General features: G+C 36.3%; 1 protein-coding gene across 1 annotated transcript in view; it reads left to right on the top strand.

The window, feature by feature from the left end:
• The window catches only part of LOC120303752 (RING1 and YY1 binding protein), an 84772-nt gene extending 70116 nt beyond the window's left edge, over positions 1-14656 (top strand). The window contains exons 4-5 of the mRNA XM_039333489.1: positions 379-474; positions 10615-14656. Of these exons, the coding sequence (XP_039189423.1) occupies positions 379-474; positions 10615-10867 (349 nt within the window). The 3' untranslated portion in view covers positions 10868-14656. The remainder of the gene's footprint in view (positions 1-378; positions 475-10614) is intronic.
• The last annotated feature ends 8239 nt before the right edge of the window (positions 14657-22895 follow it).

The raw sequence follows: 22895 nt of genomic DNA, 5'->3' as shown, positions 1-22895 counted from the left end.
TTCTCTCCTTCCCTATGTCATCTCTACCACTTAATTCAAGTTAATTAAGTTTTTCCTGGATGCTGCCCTCATTTCATAGTTAAATTTTAAATTAAATTTCAAATTTTCCCATAGTAAGAAGAAATATAAGTCTTATTAAAACCATTAGATGAATTTCTTTTCTTTTCTTGTCCATATGACTTTATTGAGTTATTCTCATTGCTTCATAGATGAATAATGCATAAAACCTGCATCCATTATATAATAATGTATCTGTGTGTATGTATATATGAAAGTTTACCTCTGGGTTACCAATTATCCCAGTTTCAGGAATGATATTCCCAGAATACCAGTATCTTTATAATGTGTTAATTTTTCATCTGGCATTCTTTCTTTCAGGCCAAAGTCAGATATTGTGAAAGATCCTCCTAGTGAAGCAAACAGTATACAGTCTGGGAATACAACAAAGACCAGTGACTCAAATCACACCTCAAGGTAACTTTTTAAGATAAAAAATTGCCTGAGTATAATAAGGTTATGGAAATAAAGGAACTTTTCTTTAGTTTTTCCCCCCTGCAGCTCATCCTTTAATTTACGACTTTGAGGCTTGTGATAATATTTGTGATAATTCTTTAAACCTTATCAGTTTTTCTGTTTCATTCATTCACACAGAATATATAGTAAATTAAAATGTGAAATATTAACTTGTGCTAAATCATAAGTGAGCATTTTGTAACTATTGCATAATCATCAGAGATGACCTGAACTTTCAATTGAAATATGCCAGATTACCTTTTAGAGCATAAATTGAATAAACTGCCCAAGTCAACATTGTTGGTCCACATCAAAGTCTAGGTCATGGGTCGGCAACCTGCAGTTCCCAGCGCTTCCCTTCTCTCTCTCTCTCTCTCTCTCTCTCTCTCTCTCTCTCTCTCTCTCTCTCTCTCTCTCTCTCTCTCTCTCTCTCTCTCTCTCTCTCTGTGTGTGTGTGTGTGTGTGTGTGTGTGTGTAAAAAAGAGAATGGCCTCACACTATTCCGATGAGCTGACAAGCTTATTGGGCGGGGCTCCTCCCTTTGCTGCGTCTCATCAGGAAGGCCAGGAGAGACCCAACCTTATTGGAGAAGAGCCTGAAGCCATCTTGCCAGGTGAGCAGAAGATCAGAGAGAGAGAAAGAGAGATGAAAGGGGGGGAGAGGAAAAAGAGAAAGAGAGAGAGGAGACAAAGAGAAGACAGATGAAACAGAAGAGAGAGAGGAGAAAAAGAGAGACAGAAAAAAGAGGGAGAGAGAAAGAAAAAGGGGAAAGTGAAAGAGAGGGGGAAAGAAAAGGGAGGGAGAGGAAAGAGAAAGAGAGAGAGGGAGAGGAAAGAGAGAGAGAGAGAACTCATGGACAGCAGCCTCTATTTCTTTTTAATTAAACTCTTCAATCAAGCTCCCCACCCCTTGTGTGTGCGCGCGCATGCAAGTTTTGCGGCTCCCAGTGTTTTTTTCTCTCTGGGAAACGGGTCCAAGTGGCTCTTTGAGTGTTTAAAGTTGCAGACCCATGGTCTAGGTTAATACCTAATTTATATTTTCTGGGATTTAGAGATTGCTAGCCAGATTAATATTACAAGATCAGCCACCTTGTAAACATTGATGAGTTATTTGATACCTATCCAACTGGGTATTATTGGTTTCTTACTATAATGAGAAAGGGTAGTCCCTATATTTTGAATTTGGGTTGAATGCCTTTATATAAACAAGGTATGCAAATAAAGTTCATTTATTTATTTAATTCCATTCCATTCTTTAGTAACTTAGAGTAAGAGCTACTCCACTGTAGGCTGTGGAGGCTAAAGGCTGCTAACATTACATCTTTGATAAGGAAACAAAATTGTTATTCAATGTAATACAGGTAGTCCTCAACTTACAACAGTTCATTTAGTGACTGTTCAAAGATACAATAGCACTGAAAAAAGTGACTTACAATTGTTTTTCACGCTTATGATGATTGCAGCATGCCTATGGTCACATGATCAAAATTCAGATATGGAAAAGTCAATGCGGAAACCAGATTCACTTAACAACTGTGATACTAATTAAACAATTGCAATATTCACTTAACAACTGTGGCAAGAAAGGTGGGCCAAAACTCACTTAACAAATGTCTCACTTAACAACAGAAATTTTGGTCTCAATTGTATATATATAAACTTTATTTTTGCTTACTACAAAAAAGAAAAGTGCAATCATTTTCTCGTTTGTTCTTACATAGAAAATAGAGAAACAAAATAGAAAATAGAGAAACAAAATAAAGGCAATTGCATCATAATTTAATTTGGAAGAGAAGCTATAAACTACTTGTTACAAAGATTGTGTATGAAATAGCTATTAGTGTCACTTAAATGCTATCTAAATTCATTATTAAACAAGTATATAGTGTGCCCACCAAAAATGGTAACATCTTGCTTAATATAAATCAGGCACCCTGGCTAAGGAGTTCTGGGAGTTGAAGTCCACAAGTCATAAAAGGGCCAAGTTTGAAGACCCATGATTTAAAGGCTTCTTTCAGTTGATAAACTAAATTTTCCAGTACTTAATTTCTTCAGGAGGAACTGCCATTGCAGTTTGCCTTTCATGAGATGCTGGCAATTAAACAGTCACAGAATGAAAATATTTTAGCATTATGCAGCACTGGAAGTTCCTTTTGTTTATAATCTTTTAATACAGTTCTGTGCAAACGATGATGATGATGATTGAAAGATCTGCAAGAAATATCATTTGCCTGTAAGCAAGAACTGGTAGAGAAAGTCATAGAAAATGATAAAATTAAACTGCTCTGGGACTTCAGAATTCAAACAGACAAGCACCTGCAACATAACACCCTGGACTTAACAATTGTTGATAAGAAAGACAAAAAAGTCTGGATAGTGGACGTGGCAGTGCCTGGAGACAGCAGAATAGACAAGGAAGAACTGGGGAAGATAACAAAGACCTACAAATAGAAATACTGTGGCAAAAGCAAGCAAGGGTAGTACCAATAGTAATAGGCACCTTGGGTGCAATCCCAAAACAACTGGAGCACCACTTGAACACCATTAGCATTGACAAATTCGCCATTAGTCAATTGCAAAAGGTGGCCTTACTAGGAACCGCTTCCATTCTGCGACAATATCTGTAATAACATCAAACATCCACATCTGCCTATCCCGGGTCCTTGGTAAGGACTCAATAGGTAGACAAAATGCCAAATCCAGTCTGACTGTGCGAGGAGGAGGAGGAGATAGAAGAAGAAGAAGAAGAAGAGGAAGAAGAGGAGGAAGAAGAAGAAGAAGAAGAAGAAGAAGAAGAAGAAGAAGAAGAAGAAGAAGAAGAAGAAGAAGAAGAAGAAGAAGAAGAAGAAGAAGAAGAAGAAGAAGAAGAAGAAGAAGAAGAAGAAGAAGAAGAAGTAGTAGTAGTAGTAGTAGTAGTAGTAGTTTGAAGGACCTTGGGGGTCATCTAGTCCAACCCCCTGCTCAGGCAGGAAACCCTATACCATTTCAGAAAAAGGGCTGTCCAGTCTCTTCTTAAAAACTTCCAGGGTTGGAGCATTCACAACTTCTGGAGGCAGGTTGTTCCACTGATTAATTGTTCTAACTGTCACGAAAATTTCTCCTTAGTTCTAGGTTGCTTCTCTCCTTGGTAAGTTTCCATCCGTTGCTTCTTCTCTTGCCTTCAGGTGCTTTGGAGAATAGCTTGACTCCCTCTTCTTTGTGGCAGCCCCTGAGATATTAGAACACTGCTATCATGTCACTCCCAGTCCTTCTTTTCATCAAACTAGACATACCCAATTCCAGCAACTGTTCTTTATATGTTTTAGCTTCCAATCCCCTAATCATCTTTGTTGTTGTTCTCTGTACTCTTTCCATAGTCTCAACATCTTTTTTACATCGTGGTGACCAAAACTGGATTCAGTATTCCAAGGGTGGCCTTACCAAGGCATTGTAAAGTGGTATTAACACTTCACGTGATCTTGATTCTATCCCTCTGTTAATGCAGCCTAGCACTCAGTTGGCTTTTTTGGCAGCTGCAGCACACTGCTGGCAAATACTGCAAAGCTTTATTGGTTTAAAAAGAGGTGGAATAGTCTTTCCATTTTTTCTGTGTCATTTTTCTGTCTTTGTGACATAATTTTTAGATATTCTATCTACTTAAGCTATAAGAAGCCTGCAGTAAATGTTCCCCTCCTCTAGCAGTCGTCCTCTAGGACTGCTGCTAAACTAACTAGACAGTTTAGAGGCTGATACTGAGCTATTCAAGTCCTGGCTTGAAATTCTATCTTACCCATAAAGTGAAAGCAGACTTTCTTCAGCCTGCATTTCCATCAGGTCTAAATTTTCAAAATCAGAACAAATAAGATATAGCTATTTGGCCTTTCTGAAGCATCATAGCTAGATTGAAACTGTCTGTTGTAACAACTCTGAAAACCAAGATGGATGATAGAAGATTTGGTAATACAAAATCCAAGAGAGATTGGATGGCAAGAGATTGTAGTTGAAATAAGAGAAATAGGGCAAGCAAAGTTTAGAACAATAAAAGCAGAATTGTTGTTTTTTTTTTGCTGCCATTTTGTTATCTTTAAAAGCTAGTAGACAACCTGGGCCTTGTTGGGTAATCCTTTCAGAGATATTTCCTTACCTAAACAGAAACAAAAAGACCACGAGTAGGCAAAAAAAACAATGGAAGCAGGACAGATTTCCAGATTTCCCTTTGTATTGTATTTCCCTGAAAATAAGACCCAGCCAGAAAATAAGCCCTAGTGTGATTTTTAGGACACTTGTAATATAAGCCCTACCCCAAAACTAAGCCCCAGTTAAGATCATCAGTCAGATGGACGCATTTAGTGCTGTATTTCCCCCAAAATAAGACCTAACAGGAAAATAAACCCTAATGCATTTTTTGGAGCAAAAATTAATATAAGATCTGATCTTATTTTTGGAGATACATGGTTTTTCTTGTGGGAATCTGATAGGAAGCAGATTCCCTTCCCTTCTGTTCTTTTCCATTCCAGCAGGCAGGTAAATGGCTGCTGCTACATTTGTTGTTGTTGTTGTTAATTGCGAAGTCGTGTCCGACCCATCGCGACCCCATGGACAACGTTCCTCCAGGGAAGGGAATAAGAAAGTGCAAGAGTGGCTGAGATATTGTCACATGTTGAAAGTGAAGATCAGGTAACCACAGGTGCAGTATCAATCATATCTTTTCCAAATTTAATGTCCTCAGGAGTCATGGGTCCCACGTTTTGGACTCATTTTAGAAGTTAGCCCATTTGAACTGCTTTGGTTCAAAATTTTGTTGCCCTATGATGTACCATTTTGCCCATGACAACAGAAATTTATAGATAGGCTTAGGATAGCTTTAAATTACCCTGTCAACTTCTAGTCTGCTGTTTATATATGAAGGAATTGGTTAATTTGAAATGTTTTGTTTGAGAACTGAGTGAATAATTTGGGAAGAACCATTTAATAATATTCCCTTAGATATTACTGCTCAGTAGAGCAAGATGGGATTTGGCAGATGAACCCTTTGAACCAAATTCTTTGACCAAGTGACAAAATTAGTGGATCAGAGGAATGCTGTGGACATAATTTACTTGGACTTCAGTAAGGCATTTGATAAAGTAGATCACAACCTACTACTTGACAAGATAGAAAAATGTGGGGTAGACAGAACCACCACCAGATGGATCCGTATCTGGCTGACCGGCCGTACTCAGCGAGTGGTCCTCAATGGAACTGCATCTATATGGAGGGAAGTGTGTAGTGGGTGCCCCAGGGCTCTGTTCTGGGCCCAGTACTCTTCAACATCTTCATCAACGATTTGGATGAAGGGATAGATGGGGAACTCATCAAATTTGCAGATGACACCAAGCTGGCAGGAATAGCCAACACTCCAGAAGACAGGCTTCAGGTACAGAAGGATCTGGACAGACTTGAACACTGGGCACTAACTAACAAAATGAAATTCAATGGTGAAAAAAGCAAGGTTCTACATTTAGGCCAGAAAAACCAAATGCACAAGTACAGCATAGGTGGCACCATGCTCAATAGTAGTAACTGTGAGAGGGACCTCGGAGTCCTAGTAGACAATCACTTAAATATGAGCCAGCAGTGTGCTGCAGCTGCCAAAAAGGCCAACACAGTGCTAGGCTGCATTAACAGAGGGATAGAATCAAGATCACGTGAAGTATTAATACCACACTTCAATGCCTTGGTAAGGCCACACTTGGAATACTGCATCCAGTTTTGGTCACCACGATGTAAAAAAGATGTTGAGACTCTAGAAAGAGTACAGAGAAGAGCAACAAAGATGATTAGGGGACTGGAGGCTAAAACATATAAGGAACGGTTGCTAGAATTGGGTATGTCTAGTTTAACGAAGAGACGGACAAGGGGGGACATGATAGCAGTATTCCAATATCTCAGGGGCTGCCATAAAGAAGAGGGAATTAAGCTATTTTCCAAAGCACCTGAAGGCAGGACAAGAAGCAACGGGTGGAAACTAATCAAGGAGAGAAGCAACCTAGAACTAAGGAGAAACTTCCTGACAGTGAGAACAATTAATCAGTGGAACAGCTTGCCTCCAGAAGCAGTAAATGAATGCTCCAACACTGGAAGTTTTTAAGAAGAGACTGGACAGCCATTGTCCGAAATGGTGTAGGGTTTCCTGCCCGAGCAGGGGGTTGGACTAGATGACCTCCAAAGTCCCTTCCAACTTTACTACTATTATTATTATTAAATCATCAGTTGACTCAATTAATCACAGAACTTTATAGCACTTAGACATATATACCTCTTCACAGTGGTTTACAGAGTCAGCATATGCCCCCCAGCAATATGGGTCCTGATTTTACCAACCTTGGAAGGATGGAAATCTGAGTCAACCAGCGAGCCAATGAAAATTGAACTTTGTCCTGGTGAGATTTAGATTGGCAGCTGTCAACCCAATTTGTAGAAATGTAGAAGTATTGATTTGGTCAACCCAATTTATTTTGATTTGATTTAATTTAATTTAAATTAATTTGATCAATCCAAAACAAAGCTAGTTTAGTGTAGTGGTTAAGGTCCTGGCATAGAAACCAGGAGGTCTAGTCCTGCCTTAAACAGTCACTTCCTCTCAGCTTAACCCACCTCACCAGATTGTTGTTGTAAGATAAGTAGGAGGAAAGAGTATTATGTATTAGAACTGGAACTGCAGGTGTAAATCAGTGGAGTCATAACTTGAGTCACCACATGATTAAATCTGATTTTGTGACCATTTTTATGATGACCATTAAGCAAAGCATGTGGTTGTTAAGCAAATCCAACTTCAATGAACAATCACAAATAGCAATTACATGATCACTGAACACTGCAACCATAGTTAATGCAAGCTGATTGCTAAGACTCTGGGTTGCGATCACATGACCATGGGGATGATGCCAGTAAAGATTGTAAGCAGTTATTCCAAGATGGTCATACATTCAAACTATTGTTAAATGAACGATTCTAGTTGAATATGTAATATCGCTGTCATTGATTAATCTGATTCTTATTTTTTCCTTTTATGTAGATAGAAACAATATTTGTCCTTCTCCAGTGCTTAGCCTGATCTCCATGATTATTCAAAAATCATAAATAGAGGGTTCTGAGATGACTCTCAGATGTAATTAATCTTGTCTAGATATTTAATCTTCTTCTCAGTGGCCAAGTATTCCCTGAGAAATCGTATTTCTCTAGCTTGTTAAATTAGCTGTCTAAAATCTACTGTGCACAAACAGCTGTCTTCCAATTTCTCTTTCTATAGTATCTTAAATCTTAAGATGTTGCCATGACTTCTTCTCAAAGCGACTTCTTCTCAAACTGCTTTTATTTTTTCAACCAACTCTTCCCTATTGATTACAAGCAGAACTAGGAAAATCTTGTCTCTTCTTTAGCTTTCTGGAACATGAAACAGTCAGCAAGATAAGAGTAATTTCAAGATCTTACTCTTCTTGACACAGTTGTTTTTCTAACAGATTATTGGGTAGTTGAAATTTCCCATTATTATTGTGTCTCTCCTTTTGAGATTCTGTAACCTGTACCAGGTTTGTATAATCCTGATGTTCTTCTTTGATAGTATGTAGCACACCATCACAATAATACTTTTTGTTTCCCCTTCCTTCTGTTACCCAAATGCTTTTGTCAGGAACCTCATGTTCCAATTCCTGGCTCTCAATACATTTCGTGCATGTCACTCCTACTCTCCTTTAGTTTGACCCATTCCTGTTGAGTAAGTTTTATTTCTACTTATGAGTATTACCCCAGTTTCAGAATTCTCTCTTTTCCTGAATTATACTACTATATTGTTGCTTCATCCTCTTGAACAGTTTATCATAGTGCCTTGGAGGTGCTCTTGATCTTTGCAAATAGTTTGGAATAGTCATTTAATGAGAGGCAATTTATTCAGTGGCTCCGGAAAGTCATAGAATCATTAAGCATCATGTTAATAAGCCTCTGCTTAAGGAATGAATGCCTCCCTTACAAGGAGCCCTTTCCATACTGTCTATACCTTATGTAGAAATATTTCTAACTATATCTAAAATTATAACATCCTCTTATGCGTTAATATTGTAATTGACTATTATGAATGTGTGTTTGTGCCTCTGCTTTCGCTATAAGAATGGAACTGCACTTGTTCACAGTGGCCTCTGAATCCCTCTTTGTTTTCAAGTGCTTTTCTTTCTGGTGAGATCCAGGTTATGTAACAGAATGATTGGTGGAATATAAACCTCTTTAAATCTAGATTGAAGGCTGATTTTAAACAATGAAACACCCTGTTTACTTCTGTCAAGAAAGGCACTGTAGGAGTTTAATTTCTTTGATTATATTTGTTCTTTCAGCAGCATAGAGAATTCTCAGATTTCATTAAATAATTGGTGAATGTTTTGCCATAGCTTGAGTTAAGATTTCCCTGAAATAAATGCCTTGTGGTTCTGTTTATTCCCAAGATTTACCTTTGTTGGTTCATTAATATTGGGTGTATTGGACTAATAGTCAATAGACCTGCACAAGGTTTTTTGAATCACAATTTGAAATGTTATCTTGCATATTTGATGACAGTAGCATATAAAGAGTAGATCCAAATTGGGCTCCATAGACAATTTATTATATAAATTAATTGTTCAAATGGTTTCCAGTTTCTTCTAAACATTTATTTACTTGTTTAACTCATAACCTTTGAACATTTCAAAGTACAATAACATTTTCTCTGAAAAAAAATAAAACATTGTGATTGGTCTGTGCAACTAACTTTTGGTGCACTCTATATAGAAAAGAAATCTTTCTTCTAAGTTTTCCAGTCATCCCATTTGTTATACTATAAAATAGCAATAAGCAATGAAAGAAGCTACCATATCAAAAATCATCTGATAGTTAACAGTGTTAGTTTTCACCTCCAACTTCAGTGCCTACCAAATTATTTCAGATGCTACTTCATTAATGTGGGTAATAAGAACTAATGTCCACATTGTCTGCTTTCTGGCAAAAACCTATTGAACTTAGCTGATTCCCAGCTCAAGTGGATCACTTTGGCAACTCTAAAAATATTTTTGCTACTGTCTGAATAAATAATAGTTACTTTGAGCATTTTAATTTTTAAAGCTTTGTTTCTGAAATAAACCTATACTGTCTCTTAAAGTAACTATTTTGGCTGTTAAAAGGAGCTATTCAGGTTTGCTCAAAACCTTCCTTGTTTTTTTCTTTCTGACATGATAACGGAGATCTTGTTTAGTTTCTCAAATAATGAACAGTATCAATTTGCATTTCTATTAAAATTATGAACTGAACATTTTACCATATGTGAATGTGAGCTAATGCTTTATTAATTGGTTTGATTGCTTAATATCATGGCATAAATGTAAGATTATAGTAAGACTTACACTGTTCTAAGACCTTTTTTTAAATTGTGCAGTTCTGTTGGCCAGTATTTATATTCCATAGCATGTGTTCAGCAGTTCATTCAGAAAAGACTTTGTAAGCCATTTTTATAAGGTTATGTGGGGTTTTTCTCTTGTGCATTCCAGCCGTTGGGAAATATGCCAAATTTTACTGGCATTCATAGGTTTGCAACAGTTGGGATCCTGGCCCTTTACACTGTCACATGCAGATGCTTTTTTTTGGGGGGGGGGGGTCCTACAAAATTGCAGCTTTCAGGAGCTTAAGAGGCTGAAGGATTCCAAGCACAGAATGTCTGTATTCCAAAAGGGACTCTCAAAAGCTTTCTTGATACCTTTGTATTTTTAGCATATTACTATACTTCTGGCTGAATGCAACAGAGAATAATTTTCTACAACTCCAGAGCTCCAAAATTGATTCCCAAACTACATTTCCCATTGGGAATTGAAAATGCTGCTAGCACAGCCTTTTTAGACTAAGCATTTAAAGACAGCAAATGATCAGATGCTGTAGGGGCTGGGAGGAGAAAATAGTGTTTCTTTCTTCTCTTGTTTTAATGTAGAACATCTGCAGTTTTTAGAATTCTTCTGTATAAGCTGAATAAAAGTGTCTTAGCAGAAGGCTCATCCATTATTATATTCTGTGTTGCTGTTGTTACCATTGTTGCTGCCACTATTACTACTCTTTACTGTTGTTGTTGTAGGCCCAGACTGAAAAATGTGGACAGAAGTACCGCTCAGCAGCTGGCAGTCACAGTAGGGAATGTCACAGTAATTATCACAGACTTTAAAGAAAAGACTCGCTCTTCCTCCACATCTTCATCCACAGTGACCTCCAGTGCTGGATCTGAACAGCAAAATCAGAGTAGCTCGGGCTCCGAGAGCACAGACAAGGGCTCATCCCGCTCTTCTACGCCAAAGGGCGACATGTCAGCAGTCAACGATGAATCTTTCTGAGAATTGCACATGGAATTGTGGGAAACTTATGAAATCAGGGTATGAAATTCAAATGTTCCACCTGTCCACTGGGACAACCTGAGAAAGCTGCCAGTGCCACTTCTTCTTTTTTCCTTGTGCTTCAACATGCTTTTTGGATATCCTTCCCTTAATTGATGACACCGGGACGCTTTGGTCTGACTGTGGGCATCTGGCTACCAAGGAATTTCGCACCCTGAGAATTACTTTCTGATGTTTATGTATTCCATTGTTTTATATGATTTTCCTAACAATCATTTATAATTGGATGTGCTCCTGACTCTACTTTTTTATAAATCTGCTGTGCACAGTTTTTCCATGAATCTTACCACCAGTTTTAGTTTTGTTTTGGGTGAGGGAATGTGATGTAAGGGGAAGGGCGGGCTTATAGGAGGGTTTTTATTTATTGTATTCACAAACTCCCCCTTGTTTTTTCAGCATATTTTTTGAGTTCAAATCTCCCTCTTCCAGTTATACTGTGTACTATCAGTTTTGATATAAATTATATATATATATATATATAAGTATATAAATATATATATAAATAAAGTATATATAGGGTTATTTGAAACCAATACATGGAAACGCTGGTGCTTGAAACACTGTGAAGCTAAGCAATTTAAGATCTGGGACAGTGAGTGCCGTTTCACGAGTGCTGAAACCGAACTGGAACCAGTCTTAGATCAACAAAGTGTTCCCAGAGGTTCTAACAGAAACAGGACCTGGTTTTTCTCTTGTGCTTTGGCTGAAGAGTACTGGACAAAAATAGATATCTATTTTCTTATTTTCTGTTCTTTTTGAAATCCAAAAGGGTGCTCCAAGTCATTTCCAGTTAGAATATCGGAAAACAATAAATTTCTAGCCCTTTCCTACCACAGTGTACAAATTTTAAAAAACAATAATAACACCAATTTCAAAATGCTTAGTATTAATGTACCTTGTGGCTGCACACATTAACACTGCCTATTTTGAATAACAAATCTCATTCTCTTATTGTCCAGATTTATATTGGTGATGGGAAAGTTTTTTGAATATCCGTGGGGATACATTTGTCAGACAGCTTTTGTAGTAGAAGGCAGTCCAAAGCCTTAATAAGTGCTCCCCTAATAATAACATGAACCGAGATCTATTGTCACATGACTTGTTTTCAGTGCAAATTTTCTATATATGACTCTGCTTTTTTGTTAGTAATTTAATTCATTTAATTCCATTTCCTTAGGATTATCAGTGCTTAGACATATCTCTTTAACATAACTTGATGTGAGAGCTAAAGTTGTGAAGACATCTTATACTAATAAGGGAGCATCAGAATGGCAAATGGACTTCAATTCTCGCTTTGAAAGCTATTAGGAGAATGTTTATTTACAAATCCAAAGTCTTACAGTTTTATCTAGCCGGTATGTTTTTCTGCATAAAACACTAGAAAGAAGACGGAACACTTAAAAAATACCTTCAAACTCTTCATTGTGTGCTTTTTAGGCGACCCAGAGTGCTTTGCTATAATTTCAGTAACCATTTTTAGTTTTATCAGAATGATTACCATATAGGTGTTCTCAAAGGGCCACTTGGCAGAACTTGGTGCTAGACAATTACTGTACTCATTTCTTGTTTGAATAATATAAATTATTTCTGTTCTAGAGAGGCATGAAATGGTTGTGTTTTATCACTTTAAAGCCGCAAACACAAACTTCTTTTATATCAGTCTGAAAATTTTAACCTATGCTTAACTGAATAAAGTAATTCTGCTCAAAGAGGTAGAGTAGCAGAGCAGTGCCTTTGCAGCTGCATCCATTTTGATGGGTTTCTCATTCAGTTGTTCTTATATCTATTCTTTTCCTTTTTTGAAAACTTATTTTTAATGTATTTATTGAAAAATAAAAAAAGAACCAAAGGAAAAACAGATGTTTCTTAAGCTCTGATAATACAATATTATTGTAGTTTTTAATAGTCCACATCAATCCACGTTTTAACATTGGTAAACATTCCTTTTACAAGTTTGACTATTCCTTTAAAGGATCTCAGGGAGGGTAAATTGGTCAGCCATAATTTATTTTTGGAGAAAAAAATAATTTTTAGAGATGTTTTCAACTTAGTCCCAGATGTGTGTGATTTGCACAGATTTTTTTTTTAAAAAAAACTTACATCTGAATGAATTAGACCTGTATGCATTTAGCTCCTTCCCAGCAGAGACCCAATTTCTGAGCATGTCTGCTGGAAGTGCACCAGTATATACAAATGGTGTGTTTCCTTCTGTACTTGCTAGAATACAGCCTTGGGTGGGGTAGAGGAAGCAGTGTGTATGTTAAGAAGACCAGTTACACCGAATACCACCCTCCAATTATTGCTGCTCCATTCATTCCTAAGGTGGCTTCTTGTGGGCTGTCATTCCAGTGGGTAAGCAACAGGAGTTGGTGGATGAAACCTGTCCCTTAGGTTAGGGAATAAAAGCTTTAACCGTAATGAGCTGCTCATTGGCTTACCAATTCAGTGAAATCCTCTTTGGGTTTTCTTTTTCCTTTTTTTCTCCCCCTATGTGTGCCTCTGTGCTATATTAGCTTGTTAGAATAAAGTATGCAAATCCATCTTCGGCGCAAGTGGAGTGATTGAAACTGCATTTGGCTGAAATTGTCAGCTAAGCATTCAAACTTTCTTGGGCCGCATTTCTTACCGTTGTGTTGTAACCAAGCAAACATCCTTTTTTTTTAAAAGCATGAGATTAAAAAATTGGATTATCTTAACTTCCTGCATTTCATTTAACTATTCAGTAGTTGGAGAGCATGCTTTAAAATATTCATGTATAAGAAGGGCGCCAGAAACGCTTCGTAGCCAGTGGCACAGAAAGCAGGTAAGGAAAAAGCACAGTGTTACATTTTCAAAGTTAATTTTTTACACTTACACCCATGCACACAACAGCTTGCTTGACTTCCTCTGTTTGAATATTTTAAATAAGTCATGCAAAGAGAACAATGAAAAGCAAAAAAAATGTTTAAGATGGGCAGTTTTAATTGAAAGCATTTTGCTTATTCAAATTCAGTTTCTATTTTAAAATTGGGCAGTGGCTATATTCATAGAAATACATCTGCCTTACCAGTACCATTTCCAGTCTACTTTTTTAAAACTGTTACCATAAATTATTGAAGTTATTACTTGCTGACTATATAACCTTTGCTTGTATGTAACTGAAAAAAATGATTTGAGAGCCAACATTTACAATATGACAATGGAGCTGAACAGTTTTTAATGCGCAAGCAGTTCTGTTCTTGTGTACGACTTGTAACCTTAATTTACTGTGTAAAGATGGTTACATTATTTCTTTAGCTTTGTTTGTTTGGAGACAAATAGAGAATGCTTGTTTAAGTATGTCAAAACATAATTTTATCTTGTGAATTTTTATGTTAATGTATTATACGAGCTATATTTTTCATTTGCCCAGAAAGACAGCTTGTATAACGCTTTGGAAGTTTTCTGCTCTGTAAAGTCTTTAGAGCTGACAGTCCTGTTAGGTTTGTTTTTAATCTTCATGCTAAAAGTGTCAATGGTGATTTTGTGAACTGGTCAGAAAAATTCACAGGTCTTAAATGTTTTCGGGAAATTTATATTGGACACTGCTCTTTGTCTAGCAAATAAAAGATGTTAATATATTCCTGTTACCGGCATGTGCACGACTGTTATTAGAAGCCACTTTATCATTTTCTTGCTTTAAATAGAAATGTCTATTTATGAATTCTGCTTGTAGTTTTTTCACAAATAAAATAGTAACATTTAATTAAATCTGATTTTCTATTCTTTGGTGTTGAGGAAAGGACCAAGTCAGTTTGCTGTGCTAGTATCTGTCTAGGTAAACTTTTTATTTTATTTTGCATGTTTAACATGACATTTATATATGAAAATTATGCATGTTTTGGGGTACTGATGATCCAGATAAGCCATTTATATTAACGCTTTTGCTTCTTACACTTGATCATATCCATGATGTGCCAAGCTTGGAAATGTGTACATTTTCATTCTTTCCAGTAAAAGCATATACATTACTAATACTAATATCTTGGGGACATGTGTTAAGAGAATTTTCTTCCACATGCTCCTTGTTGGATCCAATGCTCTGTCAGATTATTAATAGGCATAAGTTTCTATTGAAGTGGATATCCTTTTCAAATTGTACAGAAAAAAAATCATTACTGTAGAAGGTTTGTGAAACTCTGTACCTAAGGCACTTACATTTTCAAATTTTGAAATATACTTAACGAACACTGATAAATTTAAATTTTTGTTCTCTGAAACACTCTTTTTTGGCTATGTTGTATCTAGTTAGTTCAAACAGTAGGGACTATAAGAATAAAGATACAGACAGTCTAGATTGATTTGATGGTTGCTTCTATATCCTATCACAACTGCCAATTCAGACTTTCAACTGTCAGGGAATTACTCTTTTTACAGAGACAGAATTGTATAAAGTATAAATCATTAAACCCAAGGAGTATGTCATGTAGACGCTATCATTAGGGATCTGAAGTTTGTTTCTGTTGAGCTGTTCTAATGTGCATGACGGTTTTCAGCTATAAAGTAATTTGTGGAAATCTATATAATCCTGATCTTGGTTGTTTGACATCTTGAGTGTTGGAAAGGAGTGGGGTTTGTTTCTACTTATAAATAGTAGCTTACCCTGACATTGTTGGTGGGGGTGTTGCTTCCTCCTTGGTAGTTCCTTGATTAGGCTGTTGTTTACTGCTTGATTAAGTTGGTTGTTCCTCGATTAGGATATTGTTTACTGCTTGTTTATCTGGTGTTAATCCCTGTTTATCTTGATGTTGATGACTGGAGAGGAAGCATTCTGGTGTGTTTGTTTTCTTTTTAGTTTCTCTTTTTTAATGTATTGAATAATGGATAAAGATGGTTTATCCCTATTTCCCTATTGATGGCTGGTTTGTCTCAGTGCCAAGCTTTCAGGAATTCCCTAATTTTTAATTTTTATTTTTTGCTTGGTCTAGAATGCTCACAGTTTCTTTGTTGAAACTGAGGTTTAAGTCTGTCCATGTGTTGCAAAATTAAGGTGTTTCCATTGGGCCTTCTGACTGCTAGTTGGTGTTCCTGGATGCAGTCTGCCTGTCCTGCATAGTGGCTGTTACAGCCCATTTACTGTATGTTGTAGATGACTCCTGTTTTTTTTCTTGGTCTTCTTGGTCTTTTGGTTTACTTATGATGTCCTAGAAGTTTTTAGCTGGTCTATCTGTTGAGGTGATGCTATATATGGTTTATGTGTTACTGTGATGCTGTGTGGTTTAATTGTCTGTTGGTTGTTTCTGAGATATTTTTGATGTATGGTAGTGTTTATTTATTTATCAAATTGATATGCCACCCATCTCTTTGACAAGTCGACTCTGAGTGGCTTACAAAGAGTAAAAAGAATGAAATATGAAAAAAAAATTAAAACTATATAAAAACTAGAACCAAGGAAATGGACAGCTTGGAGATGAGATCTTATCCAGTCAGCCACTTCCAATGGTGAACATCCCCTTTGGGGCTCCTAATGTTGTTTTTTATAACTTGCATTGATTGTGCTACAGTGGTTGACTCGTCAGGGATTTTTTTTTTATAAAGTTGTGTGGGTATTCATTTTGACATTGTATAGGTGCTCTGTTTCCTGGGTTACTGCAATGCATTTATGCTCACCTTAATTTCATAACACATGGAAAGACTTAATCATAGTTTTAACTAAATAGTGTAGGAAAAAAGATGACTGAAGCGTAAGTAACTCTCAAGTGTAAGTGAAAAGAATGAAAAAGCAGGAATGTAAACTTATTTTTTAAAAAGTAAACACATTCACTAAGGATGGTGTGAAAAAGTACGAGTGGAAAAAACAAGGTGACACAAGTTTGAATATAAGTATGGGGAAGGAAAACATAAGTTGTTTACATCTAAAGTGCCATTTAATAACAAAATTTTAAAATGGATACAAAATATATTTTATCAGAGCAGTGAATATATATTTTCTGCTAGAGCCAATTTCCCTTGAGCAACCACTACCAAAGAAAAGATGGTAAAGTAATGCATGAGACTCATAGGAGTGTTCTAAGTTTTAATCCTGAATGTATAGTATGGGGTTGTTTCTTATAGGGCAATAAGAGAATCCTTGGTTTAAAAGAGCAGCAAACTTAAAATGCTTATCATAAAAAATTACGAAAATTATGAAACAAGGGTCTTCCGGGGAAGCAATGGCAAACTGAAGGTGACTCTTTCCGAACTAATGACTGTGGTGGAAAAGTGAGCCAGTGAATGGACGGATTCTTTGAAACTCCTCTCCAGATCAAGGAGACCACTAGGATTATCCACAGGTTTGCTCAGAGGCTACTCATAAAATAGCAATCTCCAACTGTTTGACAGCTCTGGATCCAGAGGAAATTCATCCCATTCAGCGCCTTCATTTGAACACTGGTTCACCCACTTCACTTAGGAATTGCTTGATTCTTTGGATGTTGTGAACCTCCTGAAAAGCAAATATCATCTCACTTTCCTTCCACCCTGGATGAAAAAAGTTTTGTGTAAGCTTTAATTATTTAAAAAAAAAGAGAGAGTTTTTGGAAATTAGAAAAGGAGAATAGAACATTGATTTTGGAAAGCTAAGCGACCAGCTGGAATTGCAAGAATAATTCCTATGGGTTGTTTAAAATTTTGTAAAAGTATATATGGCTATTTTAAAATTAACTATAAGAAATTTTCCCTTGGAAAAGTTGTATTGATTGGAAAATAAACAAACAGACAAGAAGGTACTTTGAAGGTTGATTAGAGGGAACCAGAGACAAAACAAGGATTACAATTAAATGAGGAGACACTTGTTAACATAATGGGACAGTATTGTTTGGTTGCAGGGGAAATTAAGGCTGCTTGGGAACAATGTACTCAAAAATTACTTTCAAGAATCTCTGACACTATAAGAATGTATTTAACAGACTATAGAAGAGGAATAGATTTTACTGGATAAAATAAGAGACTGAAGCTCATGTGGATTTGAAAATGGATTTTGAAAAAAAATGCCAGACTACAAGGGTGACAAGAAAAATGGGTCTTGTGGATTTGAAAATGGATTTTAAAATGCTAGACTACCAAAGTGACGTTGAAAAAGATGCCACAATGGATTTACAACTAACACCAGGCGGATGCATTCATAACTAAAGGGGACATAGAAATAATAAATCACAAGAGTGACTTGGAAAGTTATCTTATCTTGGATTTACAAAAGGGATGTGTTAAATAACTGAAGCCATCCCTAAAGGAAGCAAAGAGAAAAAAATATATTAAGAAACCACCTTGTGGGACATTATTTAACTAGACTGAAGATTAAGCTTTTAAAAAGTAAACAGAAGGAATATCAAATCAACTTATTCAACCAAGGTTAAAATACAACTGTTGTGGGTTCTGATCAGTATTAACATTTTTTTTTTAAAAAAAAAAGGAATGAATGATGAGGTTTTGAAGATTTGTTTATAAATGGGGAAAGACCTCTTTTGCTTTATTTTTCAAAGAAAATGGTAAGTTTGAATACAAAAGAATACATGTCCCAGGATAATGTTGCAGGATTTAATCTTGGTCAGTCACTGGGACCAGAGGTTTTGCTTAAAAACTAAACCTCTAGTCCTGGTGACCACTGCAGATTGGATCCTGCAACATACGTTATTATTTCTAGTAATGATTTTGTGCTGATTAGGACTGAATAATGATTTTTTACAATATGTTTATTGATAAAGAGATGAGATGGGGGAAAGTATTTCTTTTTTACTTTTAATACTAGAGAAGGTGTTAAGTTATAAAAGTTTCCCTTGTGTGAAGGGAAGTCATTTTTATTTATTATTTTTCCTTTTTCTTTTCTTTCATTTTGCACTTTTTCCTCTTTTCCTCTTGTTCTTAATTGCTATTCATACAGTTGCATTTAATACAGGTTCAAAATAGACTATTATTTCTGTCTTAAGTGTAAAAATATGATTATACATCTCAAGGCTGGTCTGCATTAACATTCTTTTATGAAGTTAATATTTGTTGCTAGTAACTTTTTGTATTTAATTTTACTTTGAGTAGAATTGATTGCTTAATTATGCCTATACAGAGAGAATTACATTGCTTGGAGCATTTTTCATCAATTTGGGCCATCTAGATATGTGAGAACTGCAGAATTCTTGGCCACCAAGATCATTCGCATTTCTTGGATGGCAATTCTAGGAGTTGAAACCAAACAATAAAAACTTTACAGCTTCTTCCTCTCCTCCCTAGCTTCTTTGCATTTTGTATGGAAAATTCAAGATAGAATCATTCAAATTACTCCATTACATGAAGAAATTAGCCTATTTGGGGATTATGCTATATAAGCATAATCCAGTAGCTAAGTAGCATATACTGTACAGAAATTCAACATGCACTCTGTGAATGGAGGGTGAGAAGAAGACCTAAAAACAAAGTGGGGAAATATGCTGTGTCATCTTCACGGAAAACTGCTCCCTTGCAAAATAAGGACTTTGATGATGATTGCAAGAACAATGTGGGTTGCCATTCAAACTGAATGCTTTCCTGAAAAATCCCTAATGAATTCATTACAAAGAATGTCTCTATGAAACATTGTATTTGTTGTGCTTTAGTTATTCTATATGTGTTATGCTTCATCTACTTCATTTTTTAAAAAATAACCTGTTATTTAAATTAAGTGTTAACTACTACTTCTTCTCCCTCCCCTTCTCCTCTTCCTTCTTCCTCCCTTCTTCTTACTCCTCCTCCTCCTCCTCTTCTCCTCCTCCTAGTGTCAACGCTGCTAAAATCAGATGTTCTTGCTTTGACAACAGATGGAAATGCAACCATTTTTCCTCTATTGCTTTTAGAGTTAGTTGATGCTGGGAGGGGGAATGTGGATGATACTCCAGCTAGTCATAACAATAATAACTCAGCCATGGGAACCAAAGGTCATTGGGCCCTGAGTTGATAGAGTTTCTGAGAGCTGGGGAGAAAGCCATCAAGTGAATGTGATTTATGACTGTTTATTGGAGGAGGGAATTGTGCTTTGTTACATCCTACCCAGGGGAGGGGAATTTAGCTTTTGGTTTTGACTATGCAGTGCCGATACTTTGTTTCTCGAATAAAAGTTTCTTTAAGGTAAAGAATGCCTGAAAGTTATTTTAAAGAGTGTCATCTGTCGGAATAAAAGCAGACCTGGCAGACTTAGAGGAAACAAATGGTGAGCTGAAGATCAATTCCACTAAAAGTAGAGTGAATGACCATGATGAAATGAAGACCTGGCAAATAGATTGGCTCTTCATATTTTCTTATTGGATAAGGAAGAGACCTGAGAAAGCAAGTGGGCTATGGAATTGATCCTCATAAAGAGATCACAAGAAAGCAATCTCTAGTGGGTTTAGAGCTCTGGGAGATGATGAAATAGTCATCTTTTTTCTCAAACTCTGGTCAGCACCTTCGAAAGGATGCTGGGTTTGCATACTTCTTTTTTCTAATCACTTTTGGAAATTGTTAACTGCTCTTCAGCTATTAGGAACCTTTGGATACATAAGGTTTACAGCACCAAATGTAAAACTTTACAGCACCTTCAATCATTAGTGAAAGACGTTTTAAATACAAGTTTAAGACTTAATTTTGGTGGGTTTTTTTAGAATAAACATCAAAGGGTTATTAGAACTTTGATTTTGGAAAGTTACAAACAGACTAAAGATCTAGATAGATTTGAAATAAGATTTTGGAATGAATTATAAGAATCCTTCCCATGGAAAAATGCTTTCTTTTAAAAAATGTATAACAGGGTAAGACTGAAGGTTTAACACTAAAGGGAATGAGAGAGAATTAAAGATTTCATTTCAAAGAAAAAAACACATTAATTTAGTAGTACAGAATGGAGCAAAATATTTTAACATTGGACATACTGAAGAACATTTTTGAATAATGGAGCCAGAATTTTAAGAGAGTCTGTCTCTATAGTTCGATTGTGTTTAAAAGATGTTATGGAAAAGTTTTGCTGGACAAGACTGACTGATCTATAAGTGGATTTAAAAACAACAGGCTCCAAGAAGGATACAAGAGGGAAAAGATACTGTGCTGGACTGGCTGATATCTTAATGATTAAAATGGATATACAAATAACCAACCTGGACAACTTTCCTACATGAGATCTATAAAAGAGACTAGTTAAGTTTTGAAGAACTTGAGAAGAGACAAAGAAAAAAATGAAAAGAAATGAATTTTTAGGACATTATTTGAAGAGACTGAGGATCAAGTTTGTTAAAAGCTATGAATACAAATTTGTTTGGTTTATCAAGGTTAAAATAGATTTGTTGTTATCTCTGATAACCCTTAATGGACTTTTGCTGATTAGGACTGAACACGGAATCTTTAAGAATTTGTTTATAAGATAAGAGATGAGATAGGGGAAGAAGAGATCATGTGTTGTATTTTGTAAAAAAGTGATAAGTTGGTAAAATTGTTATACATGATGGGGGCTGTCATTTTTTATTTGTTTTTTTTTCTTGACTTTTTTTTCTAATTTTTTCTGCACTTTATTTTTTTTATTTAATTTGTTTAGTTCGTATTAGTTTTTTTCTTTTTAGCTGCCATTTTTAATAAAACTGCTTTTTAAAAAAAAGAGAGAGAGAGAGAGGAAAACAGCCTAGCAGAGTATATTAAAGAAGTAATTGACGGGAAATATGGTGGAACAGTGATGTCCAGCCATTACAGGGAGAGGACAAGAGACCTATAACTGTCCTCTCAAATTGCACCTAAGGAAGCCGAAGAGACTATTAGCCTTGATGCAATGGAACTACCTTGAAAAACATCTGCTGGGAGACTAGTGGGCTTCCTTGTGAAGTCAGATGGCTGTTGTGAGAGTGTGACTACTGGACTAGATCAGTTAGGATCTGATCCAGCAGGGTGCTGGTTATGTTCCTACCAGACACCGATAGTGGTTCTCCAACTTTAAGGTCCCATTTTTCATTGTTAGGCTGGTTGCTGATAAAACATCTGTTATCTAGGATTGAATCTTGGATGAAAATGCTGACCTGACCGACAGAAAAGAACTGTTCACCACACACCCATCCATGCTTACTCGGCTCCTTCATATTACAGTAGCCTAGGGTTGGAGATCAGGAGATAAATTATTAGCTGTAGGAATTTTATTTTATTGACCATTTGGAAATCTGCCATTTTTAAATTCTTGCTGTTTTATTTGGAATCAGGGCCTTATATTGTAAATGTACTATCTACACTTCTACATAACCATTCTGCTTCTTGAACATGACAGGTAATCTCAGGCTTGGTGTTGGATTGTCTTGGGCTCCTTGTCTTGAAGGATTTTCTGTCCATAGTGAAGTTGCTCAATCACGAGTTGCTCAGGATTTTATATTCTTGTGATGACTATGGAGGAATGGTCCTTGCCTGTCCCAGCTGGTGTTTTCCTTCAGACATGCAAGAGGGCATTTTTATATGGGTAGAGTTGTTGATTTGAAAATGGAGGACTCTTCTTTGACTTTGCTGATATAGACAGACAATTCTTTACCCAGTTTAGAGTGACAGTTGGCATAAACTTCAGCAGAGGTGAAGGACCATTAAAATAATACCCATCCAATACTGGATAGATTCAAGTTAGATAGATAGCCTTCCTGAAAGTACTTGGGAAATCACTCCAATATCTTTCAATAGTTCTGTCAATGCCCTAGTGCACAGTTGACTACAAAGTGAGCTCACAAGGTTGTCATTATCTCTCCAAGTACCCTCTTACTGTAACATACCTATAGGATCATAGCAACTCCTTAATTTAGTAAGAAATAGAGAAAAGGGCTGGGATGCTTGCCATAATAAAAGTAGAAGAAATTTTAGCACAGATCAGATCTAGGATGAAATGAAATCTCTCTGAAGACCATTTGAACTTTTACTCTGATACACTGGAGACAGCACAGGGTGCTTACTTTCCCTCTTGCACTGCATCTGCACAAATTAGTAACAGCTAGTGCAGCCCAGGATTAAGGTATTG

The sequence above is a fragment of the Crotalus tigris genome, unplaced genomic scaffold (assembly GCF_016545835.1).
Source record: "Crotalus tigris isolate CLP2741 ecotype Arizona unplaced genomic scaffold, ASM1654583v1 scf7180000017625.6296891, whole genome shotgun sequence".
Taxonomy (NCBI): domain Eukaryota; kingdom Metazoa; phylum Chordata; class Lepidosauria; order Squamata; family Viperidae; genus Crotalus; species Crotalus tigris.
The sequence above is the reverse complement of the archived record's forward strand: the minus strand, read 5'-3'. Positions and strand labels throughout refer to the sequence as shown.